The sequence below is a fragment of the Microcebus murinus genome, chromosome X, assembly GCF_040939455.1.
Source record: "Microcebus murinus isolate Inina chromosome X, M.murinus_Inina_mat1.0, whole genome shotgun sequence".
In the NCBI taxonomy this organism is placed as follows: Eukaryota; Metazoa; Chordata; class Mammalia; order Primates; family Cheirogaleidae; genus Microcebus; species Microcebus murinus.
In genome coordinates this window covers 58,217,988-58,233,042 of record NC_134136.1, presented here as the reverse complement: position 1 = coordinate 58,233,042, position 15,055 = coordinate 58,217,988, and the positions used below count along the sequence as shown (strand labels likewise).

The following is a 15,055-nucleotide window of genomic DNA, read 5'->3' as shown; positions in this document are numbered from 1 at the left end:
CAACTTGATCCCAGTATATCACAAATACAAAGAAATATAAAGACGCGCTGAGAAGAGATATAATGGGATTAAGGCTAAAATTAGCTTGCTTGAGCTAAGAAGTATTAATATGTGTGTGTGTGTGTGTGCATATAAAGGTCTTATTTTAAAAAGTTTAAAAATTAAATGTAAAAACTTCTTTGAATGTGAACAAATCAAGCTAATATTTCAAGAGACAGCATTGAAAATAAAGTGGTATATATGGGTCTTTTAGTCCCTCTACTTAAAACCTTTTCCTTAACTTTTTATGTGGGGGTCAAACTTAGGAATTTAGCACTGCAGACATGCAAATAGTGGTGTTTCTTCAAATTCTGGGGGTAGTGGCAAGAATGAAAGCATTCCCAAAATGATGTTTATAAGAGCCCAAATAATAATATGCTCAATGACCTTTTTCTATACTCCTACTAGCAGGGAAAGAAAAATAAAACCAGGCCATTTTATTCACCAGAAAACTACCTTGTTGTGTGTAAAGATAATAATCCCAAAAGCTAATGTTTAAGATGGGCAACAAACAAAACTGTTTTCAAACATACAACTACATATTAAAGGTTACTTCATTAAAAATACTTGAAATGATTGCATCAAGGTAATTATATTGTATCATTAATTAACAGCCCACAGAAAATGCAAAATAATTTTTCAATGAAATTTCAAACTTACTTTTGAAATTTTTCAATTAATTTCTTCACCATTTTATCTGTGATGCCAGGACAGGCAGCTTCAGCCACAGCAATACTTTTCTCAAGTTCTTCAATTGCCTGATTCCTGCTAGCATTATTCTCATCCTGCTGTTTAAGCTGAGAAAGATATAACATTTAAAATATAGTATTTAAAATAGATACCCAATGCTAATGGACTTGCACTTACCTCAGCAAATGCAGGTGTGATTATCATTGACAAACAGCTCAGGGTTTGCACCAGATCTTGCTCCTTTGAACAAATAATATAGATTATACACATGAAATTAAAATATTCATGTTTTCTTAGTTATTCTATAACTATTCTATAACAAATGGAAACTGATATGAACCACCCCCACTGCCCAAATACTCTATATAAGGTAAGTCCCTATGCTTTCTTTCTATCACTGATTTTCATTCATCATTTAGAAAGCCTTGAACTTCTAGGATTACAACAGGTATCTAGGATTTCCTGGGCTTATGTGTTTCTAGGTGAAATGCATTTTAAAAATACCAATGGCCACTTAAATGATTTCTATTGCCTTTTCTTAATTAGCTCAAAACTAATGACAAATGAAGCATACTATGTACATAATGAGGCAGCCAGGCATTTAGGGGTATTAAATCCTAACAATTTGGGGCCATTATAATCTCACTAAATAATTTAAAAAGTCTATCAAGAGGAAGTGATTATCTCCATATACATACTGCGCCATTCTGTAGTTTCTTTGGATCAGGCTTCTTTCGCACGGTGGTAAAGCTCCATTCAGGATGAGTATTATTTTCCCTGCTGGTGGATTCCCTAAGGAAATTGCCAAAGACACCCATGTAAATTCCTAAATGATTTAGCTTGTTGGAAACACCAAACCAATGCAGGTTGAATTGGACGAGATAACTGTCCCAGTGTTTAAAATTCCATAATATAAAAAAGTATTTGATCTCAGTTTCAGGTGAATGCTACATTTTACTAAAGAATAGCAGTTGTTCCCAACTCTAGGTATGGTTCAGAATCCCATTGAGACCTTCTACCATATATAAATACCTGTCCCACACCACTCCCCAGACTGAATTAGGATCTCCAGTAGCATGGCTTGTGATTGCTTTAAGTTCCTTGGGTGACTCTCATGGGCAGCTAAAGCTAACAACCATTAGAACAGGGTATAAAATATCCTGATACATGTTACCCCTTTCAAAGGTCGGGCAAGGGGGAATAAATTCTGGTGTAGCCTATAGACTTTCCTAGTCTAAATTAAGTTAGGCACTTAGAGGTTGAATTGTTCATATAACTACTGCCATTAAAAAACACCACAACTTGATCAAGAGGTAAAAATCGTACATAACTGAATATTTAAATGTACCACTCTGATCATGGTTTGGTATGTGGCCAAGAGGTAGGAAAAGCCTGGAGGTCAGTTCTCCGGAGGGATTTTGCAGGTTGTCATCAAAGTATGAGAAGACATAGCTCCTTATTGCTTTGGGTAAACACTGATGTAACACCTTTAATTGAATCTTATTCCAAAATTTTGTAATATACTCAAGTATCCACTAGGGGTTAGACCGAGACCATTTAAAACTAGAGCTACTCACTTCCAAGAAAAACATGTTTCCAAATTCATTGTATTCTACAAACTGTGACTGAGAAAGACTTCAACAGTTTCTGAGGCGAAACCTTGGAATATGGTTTATATTTTATACCAGAGCAAGCAGACTGGATTATAGCAAAAAGATATGCAACATTACCCACACACAAATTAAATAATTTTACATACGAATCAGAGCCCTCGGAATCAGATTCATCATCACTGTGCCCTTCTGCCTTCCATCTCTTAAATCGATCTATCAGTTCGGTCAGATAAGAAGTCTTCTTTGAATTTTTTACAATGAATTTGTGTTTCAGAAGTTCTTTAGCTGTAGGACGCTAAGGAAAAAATGAAGGATGCATGACTATTTTTAGACTCTTTATGATTATAAGGGGTGGTAAAAATCATTTGAATTATTAAGCTTAAAGGTATAAAAGTATGTCTATAGACATAAAGACAATTAAAATGCTATAGGAAAATAGCTAATTTTATTATTGAAGTGGCTCAAGTTAACCAAATTAAAGTTAGTGCCCCAATTTGTGGAAGCCTAATGAGGAAGCTGGCAAACTGGCAGGCAGGGCCTTCTCAAAAGCAGAGAAAAATAGGATTTAGAAAGTGAAGTAAAAATTGAAAAGCATTTCATAAAATGCTTTAAAATAATTACACTTACTATAAATTGGAAAAACTGACGAAAACCAGCAAGGCCGCAATTTTGTTATTATCTGCATACATCTTATGAACCCCTAATTTTGTTATTATCTGCACACATTTTATAATCCCTTTTCCATCAAGCTTCAATTCCTACTGCAATTAAATGCAAACACCAGGTGCTGGGGCCACGGATACCTCCCCTTCTATTATAATAATATCATAACGTTTATTATCAACTTAAAATACTTATATCAAGCTTGGACAATTCTTGTATATTTCTAGTCTCTAGAAGTCACAGAGCATCTTTGCTTTAACAAAAGTAAAATGACTGTAATCGAATTCGCCAAGTAAATGAGCGATGCTCACTAGACTAGGAAAAGTATACAACTTCATGTTGACATTTCTAAACATTAATGTTAACAGCTCATGGATGTCTATAAAAATAAAGAAAAAATCAGTAAACATGAAATAAAAATAGTTAAACATAACTTTCATGAAAAATGAAAACAGTTGAATAAGAACCATTTTACTTATACATATACTTTAATAATGACATAATATAAAATGAACTTTATTTCTTGAATGTCTTTCCCCTTGAAATAGGAAATGATCAGTAGAATAAGGAAGAAGCTGGGGATCAAGAAAAAGATGCAGAGAAAAGAGGAAAGGAACTGAAGATCTGGTTAAGAATTGAATACAATTAGTAATGCAGAGGGAAAAACCAGGTTCTTAAATGGATCTTATACAATATTCACATGCACCGTATGCCCCATTGCAGGAAAAGCTACTTTCATTATAAGTAGATCTAAGAATGGAAAACAAATGGTAGTAATAGCAACATATACTCACAAATGATGGATCTTTGTTCAGGCAAGCATCAATAAACTCTTTAAAAGACTTAGTAAAGTCTCCAATAAGAGTTGGAGGATTGTTTTTTGGAATAAGAAACAGAACTCGCATTGGATGCATATCGGAGTTAGGTGGCTCTCCCTTGGCTAGTTCAATAGCAGTAATTCCCAATGACCAAATGTCAGCCTAAGGTAAGACAAAAAAGAAAAAAAATATATATACATATATATATATATATATCACCTTGAAACTCCATTCCGCTCCTCCCCTCACCATCTGCCCAACACCCGATGAATGTTATTGGGTGTGGTGTGCACCGTCTGGGGGATGGACACACTTGAAGCTCTGACTCAGGTGGGGCAAAGGCAATATACACAACCTAAACACGTGTACCCCCTTAATGCTGAAATAAACAAACAAACTCCATTCCAATATACTGGCACAAAATAGCCTGTGGAATCTAATGGTCATACAGTATTAAAGTCTCTCAAGAAATGTGACGTTAATAACTTTCTATTACTAGAATTCATTTATTAAAAAAATATTGAATTCCAGACTTTGTGCCAGCTACCATTCTAGGCAGAGAAGATTCTGGTGGTAAATAAGCCAGACAAAAATCCCTGCTTTCAAGAGGCTTACATTCTAGTAGGAGAGACAGATAAATAAATAAATCATGTGACATCAGATGGTGCTAAGTTCTGTGAAGAAAATAATACAGTAGAGTAAGAGAATAACAAATGATGGGGTCAAGGGAGTTGCAAATTTACATAGGATGGCTAGGGAAGACGTCTCTGTGTAGGTGATGTTTCAGCAGACACTTAATTGGGAGGAAGGTTATTCCAGACAGAAGGAAGGGCAATTGCAAAGGTCCTAGATGCCAAGGTGTATTTGCTATGCTTGAGGAACAGCAATGAGGCCACTGTGGCTGAAGTGGATAGAGTATAGAGGGGGAGTGGTAAGAGAAGAGCCTGGAGAGGCAGACAATGGCCAGCTCACATAGAGTCTCATATGTCACAGTAGGGACTTAGGATTTTATTCCAAGTGGGATGGAAAGCAACTGAAGTAAATAGGTTACTAATATTACCAGCATCAAATGAATTTATGATTAAGTAGCAAAATATGATATAACTCTAGCTTAAGAAACACTTGCAAAAAGAAGGAAAAATAAGGCAGTTTATTAACTAAGACAGTGAGGTATCTAAAATTTATTAACTAAAACAAAATAGTTTGTAGAGGCAATACTTTACTTTTGAGTCATAAGCTGACTGTTGAATAACTTCAGGAGCCATCCAAAATGGAGTTCCCACAAAGGTATTTCTTTTAATTTGTGTATCTGTCAGCTGGCCAGCAACTCCAAAGTCAGCAAGTTTAACATCTCCTTGTTCTGAGAGCAAGACATTGGCAGCTAGGAAGAAAAAAGAAAAGGAAAAAAAAGCTCAGCTTCCTCAGAATGTACCTATTTTTCTCAGGTTCATATTAGACTTTTGTATACCTTTTATGTCTCGGTGAATTTTCTTCTCTGAATGCAGATAGTCCAGACCCTTCAAAATTTCCTTTAGCATGGTAGCGATCTGGAACTCATCAAATGGACCAGCTCGAAGCTGAACGGGCAAAACACACACATACACACATATGAAAGGTTGGAAACAAAAAATTCAAAATTGATATTTTAGAAATAAGGGAATCACTTAGATACATGAGGCAGTTCTGTCTATTAAACCAATATTTAAACAAATGACGAAATTTTTAATGTGAAGGAAGAAAGCAAAAGAGTGAAGTCCGAAGGCTGAACAGGTTTTTAAGTGATTACATTTCATATTGAAAGATAATACAAGCACTTTCACCTATATACTAGGCTCTGAATTCTAAGGTTCCTGAATATTTATAAAGATTTAACAAATATGCTTAAATAATGACAGAACCAACTATCTTTTCTTCAGATGGAAAAAAAGAAATAGCTACATAAATTCTGACATTTGCTGCTAAAAAGTTATTACATATTGACACTAAACTGATTTTTAGATCAGACAATGCATAAGATTTTCATAGCAACTATTTGATCATATTCATCAGCCATTTATGTGTTTCCATAATACTTTAAAGAATAGAGCCTTTCTGAGATTCAAATAGTAAATTTAGCCAGGAATATAATAATTAAACTATTCAGACTTTCATTATAAATTTTTTTAAATCATGGAGGGATAATGTTTTTCAAATAAATGTAACACATTTCCCTTTCTTTCCCCATCCCTGTACCAAAGCCAATAGTTCCAACTGGAATACAAGGAAAGCAATGATTAGGTTTCAGGAGAACTTGTAATGGAATATCTGAAAATCTCTCTTTAAAATAAATGGTTATTTTAAAATTCTGGTACCTCATAAAGCACAAACAGTGGACTGTACAATATTATTACAGGAAAGGGTGGGAATCTAAAGTCAGAGCCGAGGCAGAGCTCTGTTTGTTGGAAGGAGGGAAGAGGTGGTGAAAATCAAACATTGCCCACTCTGCCTCACACTGGGAGGGATCCACAGCTCTTTGGCACCTTGTGCACTTCATCTTTCATGAATGCCATATTTATGCTGAATAAAGGGCACTTTCATGTTGAAATTTAACAACTTAAAATAGAACCCATACTTAGGTCTCACCATTTAATATTAACTGCGGTTTGGGTATATAGTATATGCCAGGGATGTTTGTAATTCAAGAGGTCCCTTTCCTAGGTAACATTATCTATTTACCTTTAAATCTATCAACTTCCACCTCAAATGTTTCTATTTAAACAGTAGTGATTAAAGTGGTTTCTTAAATTTTTTACAGAAGGTTAAAATGGCATATTATCTTATTGATGGCTAGCAATAAACTGCTGAGGTACTACCAAACAACTGAAGGACAAATGCCATACTACTTAAGATTAGTACTTAGGATCACCTGATCATAAAACATTGATCATAAAACCAAACTACCCTTGGTTTCTTAAGAAATAGGACAAAGTCCATAAAGGGGTACTAGCTATCATTCTGAAGGACATTTAAACATGGCATGAATAAGCCAGTATATTACCTAATACAGAATTTTTAAAAATACTTTAGTAAAAATAAGAAAAAAGGGGTCCTAAAACTCCATGAACTTATTTGTTATTTTTAAGGATTAGTTTAAAATTCAATCAAAGTAAAATTTCAACTATCTGGGTGCTGGAGGAGGATGGGGGAAAGACTCTGGGGCAGGAAAATGGGCATGGGATGGTGGTATGGGTGAGTTTTTTCTGGTTTGTTGTCACACAGAAAACTGTCCCAAACCTTGTGGCTAGAATGTTTCCTTAGACATGTTGGTAATGATTAGAAATGGAGAAAAAAGGGAGTTGGAAAGGGAAAGAAGGTAAAGTAGATGGAATAGAGGTTGTTTTTCTATTTCCAATATGACCTTGGGAGAGATAATGCCAGGATCCTGGTCTAGTGTCCTGGAGAGCATAATTGAATTTCTCTCCAATGACTGGAGATGTTCCCATGTCTCTAACAGGTAATACTTCTGTCCTGGGGCAGTACATTGACCTTGTGTAATTTGCCTCTGTTGTCAAATGAGGATATAAAGGAGAGGGACATTTGCTCTTTCAAAGACTGTACAATTGTGGGCCTGTGGACCCTCCCTATGCTCCTTTGACTTCTAGCCAGTTGCCAATACAGAAAGCTATGTTACGCCTTCTCTTGTGGTTAGCATATTGTTTCCAGCCTTTTTTTCTTGGTGTTCATGTTTTATCCCGTTCCTCTTGTTATATGTGCTTTTGTTGTAAGCCACTGCAATTCTTTTTGGAAAGAACTAGGGGATAATAAATTCAATAAAATAATGTACAACATGCTCTAAATCTGCTCACATACGACTAATTGTTTTTCTAGAATGGGAGGGACTCTTGAAGTACACACTATATATTGTTGAAATAAAGGACATGTCATAATCTCATGTTAGTCCATTAGTCAGGCACCAGGCACCACTTCAAAGTGAGAAACACTCTCTGCTCAATATCCCTCTTGTTTCCTCTTGTTCCTGGTAGCAGAGCCCTTCTATACACTTAATCCTTTCTTAGATTCCTCAAATGATAGCATTCATCTGTACAGGAGTACACATGGAAAAGGAATAGCACATTTTCTCATTATTTGCTCTCCCTATGAAGTCCAGTTACATGAGGTTTATAATTAAATCACAATGTTATCAAATTTTAGAGCTGGAAAAACAAATCTAGAAATTACTAACCCAATTTCTTCATTTAACATTTGAGGAAATTAGGGCACAAAGAGGTTAAATGGCTTGCCCAATATTAGCCAGGTAATCAGTAGTAGAACTGGGACTAAGACGTAGGTTTTTTTGATTCTTAGCCAATACAGTGCTGATGACATTTTTAATTTGTTGGATTTACACTAATTGCTATTTGTTTTAAGCACAAATCAGAATGGCAGGAGGAGATTAAGAACTCACAATAATTTCACTTGGAGATTTCATAAAACTGATCAAACTAACACTACTAGGGGATACAGATTAGGGTTGTTAGTTGGAGTTAGGCCAGTGTTCAATGCTTAACATTGGTATTAGTGATCCTGATGAACAGAAGTAACTAGCTTTGCCAATGCCTATAAAACAGGGAAGAAACATGGCAAGCACCTCGGGGGACCAGGAAAGGTAACCAATAAATTTGGAAAGGACTCTTAATATTCAAATTAATGGAAGGAGGATCATGGAACTATTGAGAGGCTTATTGTGGAGCTAATGAACAAACTATTGTATAACAAGACCCTGTGACAAGACAAATAAAAGTGAGATTATTTAATTTCAAGAGGAGAATGAAGCCTGACTCCACATGCATGAAGGATTATTATACAAAGAAACACCAGTGGTGTTCTCTCACCACATACAAGAAAGAAAAAATGAACTCAACCTTTAGGATATAAAAACTAGATTAGACACAAGGAAGGATCACCAAACTTAGCAACTGATTAAACTGACATGAATTCCTAGCAGTAGATGAGGCTCTCTATCAAGTTTAATTACTATTTCTTTAGAATGGTTTGAGTATGGTTCTGCATAAAGGAAAGAAAATCTCTTATGGCCATTTCTGTTCATAGGAATATTTGAAACTTTGAGTTGGCAGTCAATGTTAAAGCCTTGTAAAAATATTTACTCACTTTGAGTTAGGAAAACTCATTTCCACTTAAAAAATAAGAATTAAAATATTACTTAGTAATCTTCATCTAAACACTTTCTTCTTAGAAACAGCATACTCTATAATTTCAAAGGCAGAAGCATGCAAATAAAAGACATATAATATTAAAGATGGAAAGGAACATAGAAATAACTTAATTCAACTTCTTTATTTTATAGGATAGCCAAGTCCAGGAAATTTGTCTGATTGTCTGATTCATAGTCACAGATTTAGTTATGAGTAGAACCAGTGCTATAACCCCAAACTCCCACAGGACAACCCAGTAGTATTCCACTACACAAAGTTCCCTCTCATAATGCACAATGAATGTTAATATGTCATATTAATAAAGATTGTGAGGAAAAAAAAACATTATAGGATCACACTAACTTGGGGAAAACAACCAGTGTTTCTCAAAGGCATTCTGTGTATAAACATATCTTCGTCAAATGGAATTTTCCTGCACACCCCAGGATTTTGGCATTCTGATATCCCTGACTACTAAAATGGCAGTAGCACTTCCAAGTCATTATGGCAACCAAAAATGCCATCACATTTCAAAATGACCTATAGAAGTGTAGAGAGAACTCTATTATAGAGAACTGGATCTGTAGGCCTACTTCGTCAGAACCCTAGAAACACTATCTTAGTCAGTTTGGGCTGCTATAACAGAATACCACATCAAACATATATTTCTCACAGTTCTGGAGGCAGGGAAGGAAGTCCAATATTAAGGTGCCAGCAGATTGATGTCTGGTGAGAGCATTCTTCCTGGTTTCCAGATGGCCTTCTTCTCATTGTACCCTCACATGGTAGCAAAAGAGCTGGAGAGCTCTCTGGGGCCTCTTTCATAAGGGCACTAATCTCACTCATGAGGGCTCCACCCTCATGACCTAATGACCTTCCAAAGGCCCCACCTATCACATTGGGGTTAGGATTTAACAGAATACTAATACTATCACATTGGGGTTACTATCACATTGGGGTTAGGATTTTAACAAAATTTTGGTCGGACACAACATTTATCCCCTAACAACCACTTTCAGTGACACTTATCTATATTATATATTTTTAAAAATCTAGGGCCGGGCGCGGTGGCTCACGCCTGTAATCCTAGCTCTTGGGAGGCCGAGGCGGGCGGATTGCTCAAGGTCAGGAGTTCAAAACCAGCCTGAGCAAGAGCAAGACCCCGTCTCTACTATAAATAGAAAGAAATTAATTGGCCAACTGATATATATATAAAAAATTAGCCGGGCATGGTGGCTCATGCCTGTAGTCCCAGCTACTCGGGAGGCTGAGGCAGAAGGATCGCTCGAGCCTAGGAGTTTGAGGTTGCTGTGAGCTAGGCTGACGCCACGGCACTCACTCTAGCCTGGACAAAAAAGTGAGACTCTGTCTCAAAAAAAAAAAAAAAAAAAAAAAATCTAAGAACACTCAGTCTTTTGAGGGATAAGCTTATAAAAGTCAAACTTAAAACTTACTGCAATTTACACACACTCATGTCTAATTTGGGGGACTTTATTAAGGCATTTGCATTTTATATACTCTATAAATATATAAAAATATATTTATTTATATATTTATATAAATATACACATATATAATATATAAATATATAAAATATATATTTTATATATAAATATACTCTATAAATAAAAAATATACTCTATTTTTATATATTTCTACATATTGCATTTATAGAATGTCAGGAACATGTTCAAACCTACAATATATCTGGTACCCACAAAAGGATAGTAGTCCTGAAGAAAGAGTTTAATTTGTACATATTAACTAAAGCAACCACTTAGCTTACCCAAAAGACATTGTTTACTTCAATTGAAAGAACAAAAATTATAGGTACATGTGAATGTGTATACATGTGCACACATGTGTATAATTATTTTAAAATACTTACAAGATCCAGTGCTGAACCACCACCCAGGTATTCCATTATTATCCATAATTTAGAACCCTGTAAAGTCAAATAATTTAATAATTACAAACCTAAGCCAAAATTACATACTAGCAAAAATGTTAAATCTCACATACTAATGCACATATTCTAAAATATGTTTAAAAGTTTTGGCCTGGAACCCAGAATATATTTTTTCCATAAAGCATTACAAATGAAAGTAAAGTTCTGGGCTTAGACTCTCCCTCCAAACCATTTAAGTCTATGATATAGCTAAGAAAAATTAAAGTATTATGTTATTATTGAACTATTAATTTTATAAAACCCAGAAAAAAATAAACCATAGCTTTGAATTATAATCTTGAATGATAATATTGAAAGGAAAAGGCAGTTACATTATAGAATGAGGAGGTAAATGGAGACTTGTAGAAATTTTGAGTGGTTCACATGTGATTCAGAGTTTGAGGACACTGGACATTTTGTCATATTTTAGTTGTTGGGCTTCGTTTGTTTTAATGTAATTTACCAACTTTTATCAGCCATGATTAATGTGCATTTTTTGGTACATACATGGACTCTGGAAAGAATATTGTTTATTTTTCCTCTGATGCAATTAGATAAGAAAAAGGAAGTCTGTAGCTTAAAAAGCATATGATTATTCCAGGCCGCATTAACTTCATGATGAGCTGAACAAGAAGAAATGGGATTCATGGGAGAGAAATACATGTATATGAATTCTAAAACAGGTGTGCACCCACACACTAGTCCTATCAGTTAAACATTAGAATAAATCATTAAACTCTTCTTTTTTTAATCTATAGCTTGAAATGCTAGCGAAATCTTTCTTTCCATACCATTTCATGAGTGGTATTTTCTGAATTTTTGTGGGACCACAGAGCTGACTAGAAGTAGAATGTTTACTATACTGGCAACAGTGAAACTGTGACTGGATTGTGTTCCAAAAATCAATTTTTAAGTAAGATATTTGGAATTTTGAAAGTAAACATTTTCCCATAAAAATAATATCTAGGTTCCTGGGGTAGTCCTCCCGAAAGACAATTTCACACAAATGTATTCATAGTGTAGCATGAAGAGTACCAGAGAAACCCACTACTATTTATACTTTAACAATTTTTCTAGGGGAAAAAATATATTCAGCGTTGTGCTTCAACTTGGGATGCCAGAAACACATTTGTCACCTTTACAGCCCCAGCTGTGGGATGAAGATTTTCAAGCTACTGCTGGTAGTCCTCAAACTCTAAAATCCCTGGGAGGTAGTCAGGAGTTCAATTTAAAATTTCCAAGCATCTCCATGGTGCTGGGACTTTATCAAGGCAGAGAATGGACTCCAGTGACAGGACGATGAGTGCTTAGTGCATGGGGGAGGGTTGAAGAATCAGAGGTGAATTGACATTGTAGTGCAGGGAATGGGACACGGCCTAGGGTTAGGGACCAGGAAGGCAGGGCTCAGTTAATTAAGACAAAAGGATTCTCCTTTCTTCATGTATAAGAGAGAGAGAGAAATGGTGTTTCCCTAACTTTTCTACCTCCTCCGCTAATCTTGACATCCACTCTGTCCTGCTGTAGCCGGCCAGCTTGAACTGAGGAAAGAAAGCCGAGTCTTTGTTAGTGGCGGTGTCTATAGTAGGAAAGAAAGGAAATCAATTCCCACAATAGCAGTGAGGGAAGAAGAGTTCCAGAAGAGGTTCATGTAACTTGTATTTGTGTATATAAATCAGGCACTCAGAACCTGAGAATTGTGAACCTGATGCATCTTTATACTTTTTAAAAGAGAAGACAAAAGTGGTTCTTACAACAGCATATAGCTTAAGAATTTTTTCCTTTACCTGCTTGCTTCTAACAAGTACTATATTCTACCCTATGAATTCAAAAAGCTTCCCATTCACCTGACATTTAAAAGAAAAAGATCTTATACAACACGTTTATCTGTTTTACAGGGCTGCATGAATGAAAGCACCTGTTTTCCAAGTTTAAAACGTTTTGTACCTTTTTGTTTATACCAATTCAAAATGGAAACTTGCTAACTGTCACTAAAAAGTATTCATAAAAAGCTTGAAATGTGACTTTACAAAGTATCATATACCTCTGAGTTATTAAAGTTATGACTAAGCAATTTCTAGATCTCAAAATAAGGCTTCCTACCAGCAAGCAAGCTGTTCAGCAGAACTAGGACTCTTCTGGGCAGAAGGGGACCAAAGCTACCTGGTAACTTTCCTGGCTACCTCCTTTTTGACCGCTACTTTTGGAGACAAGCCTCACTGAGGGGTGACCACAGATCTGAACATTCAAAAGATTTTTAGGCAGGCGTGGGCCTGATGTAAGGCCCAAGTGAGCAGCGATGGGAAGGGTGGGCTGGCGGGGCTCCTCCCTGCTCAAGGAAGCTTAACCCACAAAAGATCTTCTGACCAATTCCTGGTCCACAGCAGGTCTCAATGGTTCAATGAAATCACCAATAATAAACCAAACCAAACCAAACCAAAAAACCTAGACCCTATCATCTTATTATTTTGGGAGAAAAAATACCTTTGATATCTACTGAAAGAATTTAGTGTTGGAGAGTGCAAATAAGTGTGTTTGGTTTGCTTTTTAAATAATTTAAAAGGCTATGATAGGCCGGGCGCGGTGGCTCACGCCTGTAATCCTAGCTCTTGGGAGGCTGAGGCGGGCGGATTGCTCAAGGTCAGGAGTTCAAAAAAACCAGCCTGAGCAAGAGTGAGACCCCGTCTCTACTATAAATAGAAAGAAATTAATTGGCCAACTGATATATATATATAAAAAATTAGCCGGGCATGGTGGCGCATGCCTGTAGTCCCAGCTACCCGGGAGGCTGAGGCAGAAGGATCACTCGAGCCCAGGAGTTTGAGGTTGCTGTGAGCTAGGCTGACGCCACGGCACTCACTCTAGCCTGGGCAACAAAGCGAGACTCTGTCTCCAAAAAAAAAAAAAAAAAAAAAAAAAAAAGGCTATGATAGTATCCACATACTGGTTTACAACTCCTAAAGAACCAAGTGACTATAAACCATAGCCATAAACCTAGAACATTGAAGTACAACAAGTCCCTGAAGGAAAAACTCCACTTCTCCACTTATAAAAAGATCCACACATTTGAACATTAGTTTGGAGGAGTTAAGTCATACACCAATATCGGTGATCATTCACGATTAGGAAATTGTCCCCAAATTCAGAACACCTAAAGAGTAACTGCTCCAAGGCCGGGCGCTGTGGCTCACGCCTGTAATCCTAGCTCTTGGGAGGCCGAGGCAGGCGGATTGCTCAAGGTCAGGAGTTCAAAACCAGCCTGAGCAAGAGTGAGACCCCGTCTCTACTATAAATAGAAAGAAATTAATTGGCCAACTGATATATATATAAAAAATTAGCCGGGCATGGTGGCGCATGCCTGTAGTCCCAGCTACCCGGGAGGCTGAGGCAGAAGGATCACTCAAGCCCAGGAGTTTGAGGTTGCTGTGAGCTAGGCTGACGCCACGGCACTCACTCTAGCCTGGACAACAAAGTGAGACTCTGTCTCAAAAAAAAAAAAAAAAAAAGAGTAACTGCTCCAGAGTTGTACTAGTTATTAGAAAGAAGATCCTAGTGTTAACACAGTACTGGCATCTGAAGTATTAGCTCTGTCACCCCATGAGGGCTTTGAACCCCAACTGTTTGCTGCTAAAGCAGATACTTGGCCAAAGTGGAAAGAAATGTTCTATGTAACTTGGAATTCGTTTGTAAAAAATATTTAATTTATCCATAATGTATAGTTGAGAGAGCATTATTTATACTACATACATGTTGAATTAAATGAGCTGGTCTAGTAACCCAATAGCCAACCTAAACATTGGCCTCATAAACTAGCATGTATAATTGGAATAAGCCAGTCACAAAAGGACCAATATTGTATGATTCCACTTATATGAGCCACCTAGAGTTGTCAAATTCATAGAGACAAAAACTAGGATGGTAGTACCCAACAACTGTAGGGGGAGGGAAGTTATTAACATTATTTAATGGGTACAGAGTTTCAATTGGTGAAGGTGTTCTGAAAGTGAATGATGGTCAGGGCTGTGCAACAATGTGAATGTACTCGATGCTACTGAACTATGTGTTTTAAATGGTAAACTTTACGTCATGTATATT

At 36.4% G+C, this 15,055-nt stretch overlaps 1 protein-coding gene across 2 annotated transcripts in view; it reads right to left on the bottom strand.

Moving 5' to 3' along the window:
• STK26 (serine/threonine kinase 26) overlaps positions 1 to 15,055 on the bottom strand; it is a 59,429-nt gene that overhangs the window by 2,138 nt on the left and 42,236 nt on the right. For both annotated transcript variants that reach the window (XM_012764744.2, XM_012764743.2), the window contains 8 exons: positions 10,904 to 10,960; positions 5,292 to 5,400; positions 5,047 to 5,204; positions 3,800 to 3,985; positions 2,489 to 2,637; positions 1,428 to 1,521; positions 907 to 969; positions 700 to 836 (listed from right to left, as the gene is read on the bottom strand). In XM_012764744.2, coding sequence (XP_012620198.2) covers positions 700 to 836; positions 907 to 969; positions 1,428 to 1,521; positions 2,489 to 2,637; positions 3,800 to 3,985; positions 5,047 to 5,204; positions 5,292 to 5,400; positions 10,904 to 10,960 — 953 coding nt within the window. The remainder of the gene's footprint in view (positions 1 to 699; positions 837 to 906; positions 970 to 1,427; positions 1,522 to 2,488; positions 2,638 to 3,799; positions 3,986 to 5,046; positions 5,205 to 5,291; positions 5,401 to 10,903; positions 10,961 to 15,055) is intronic.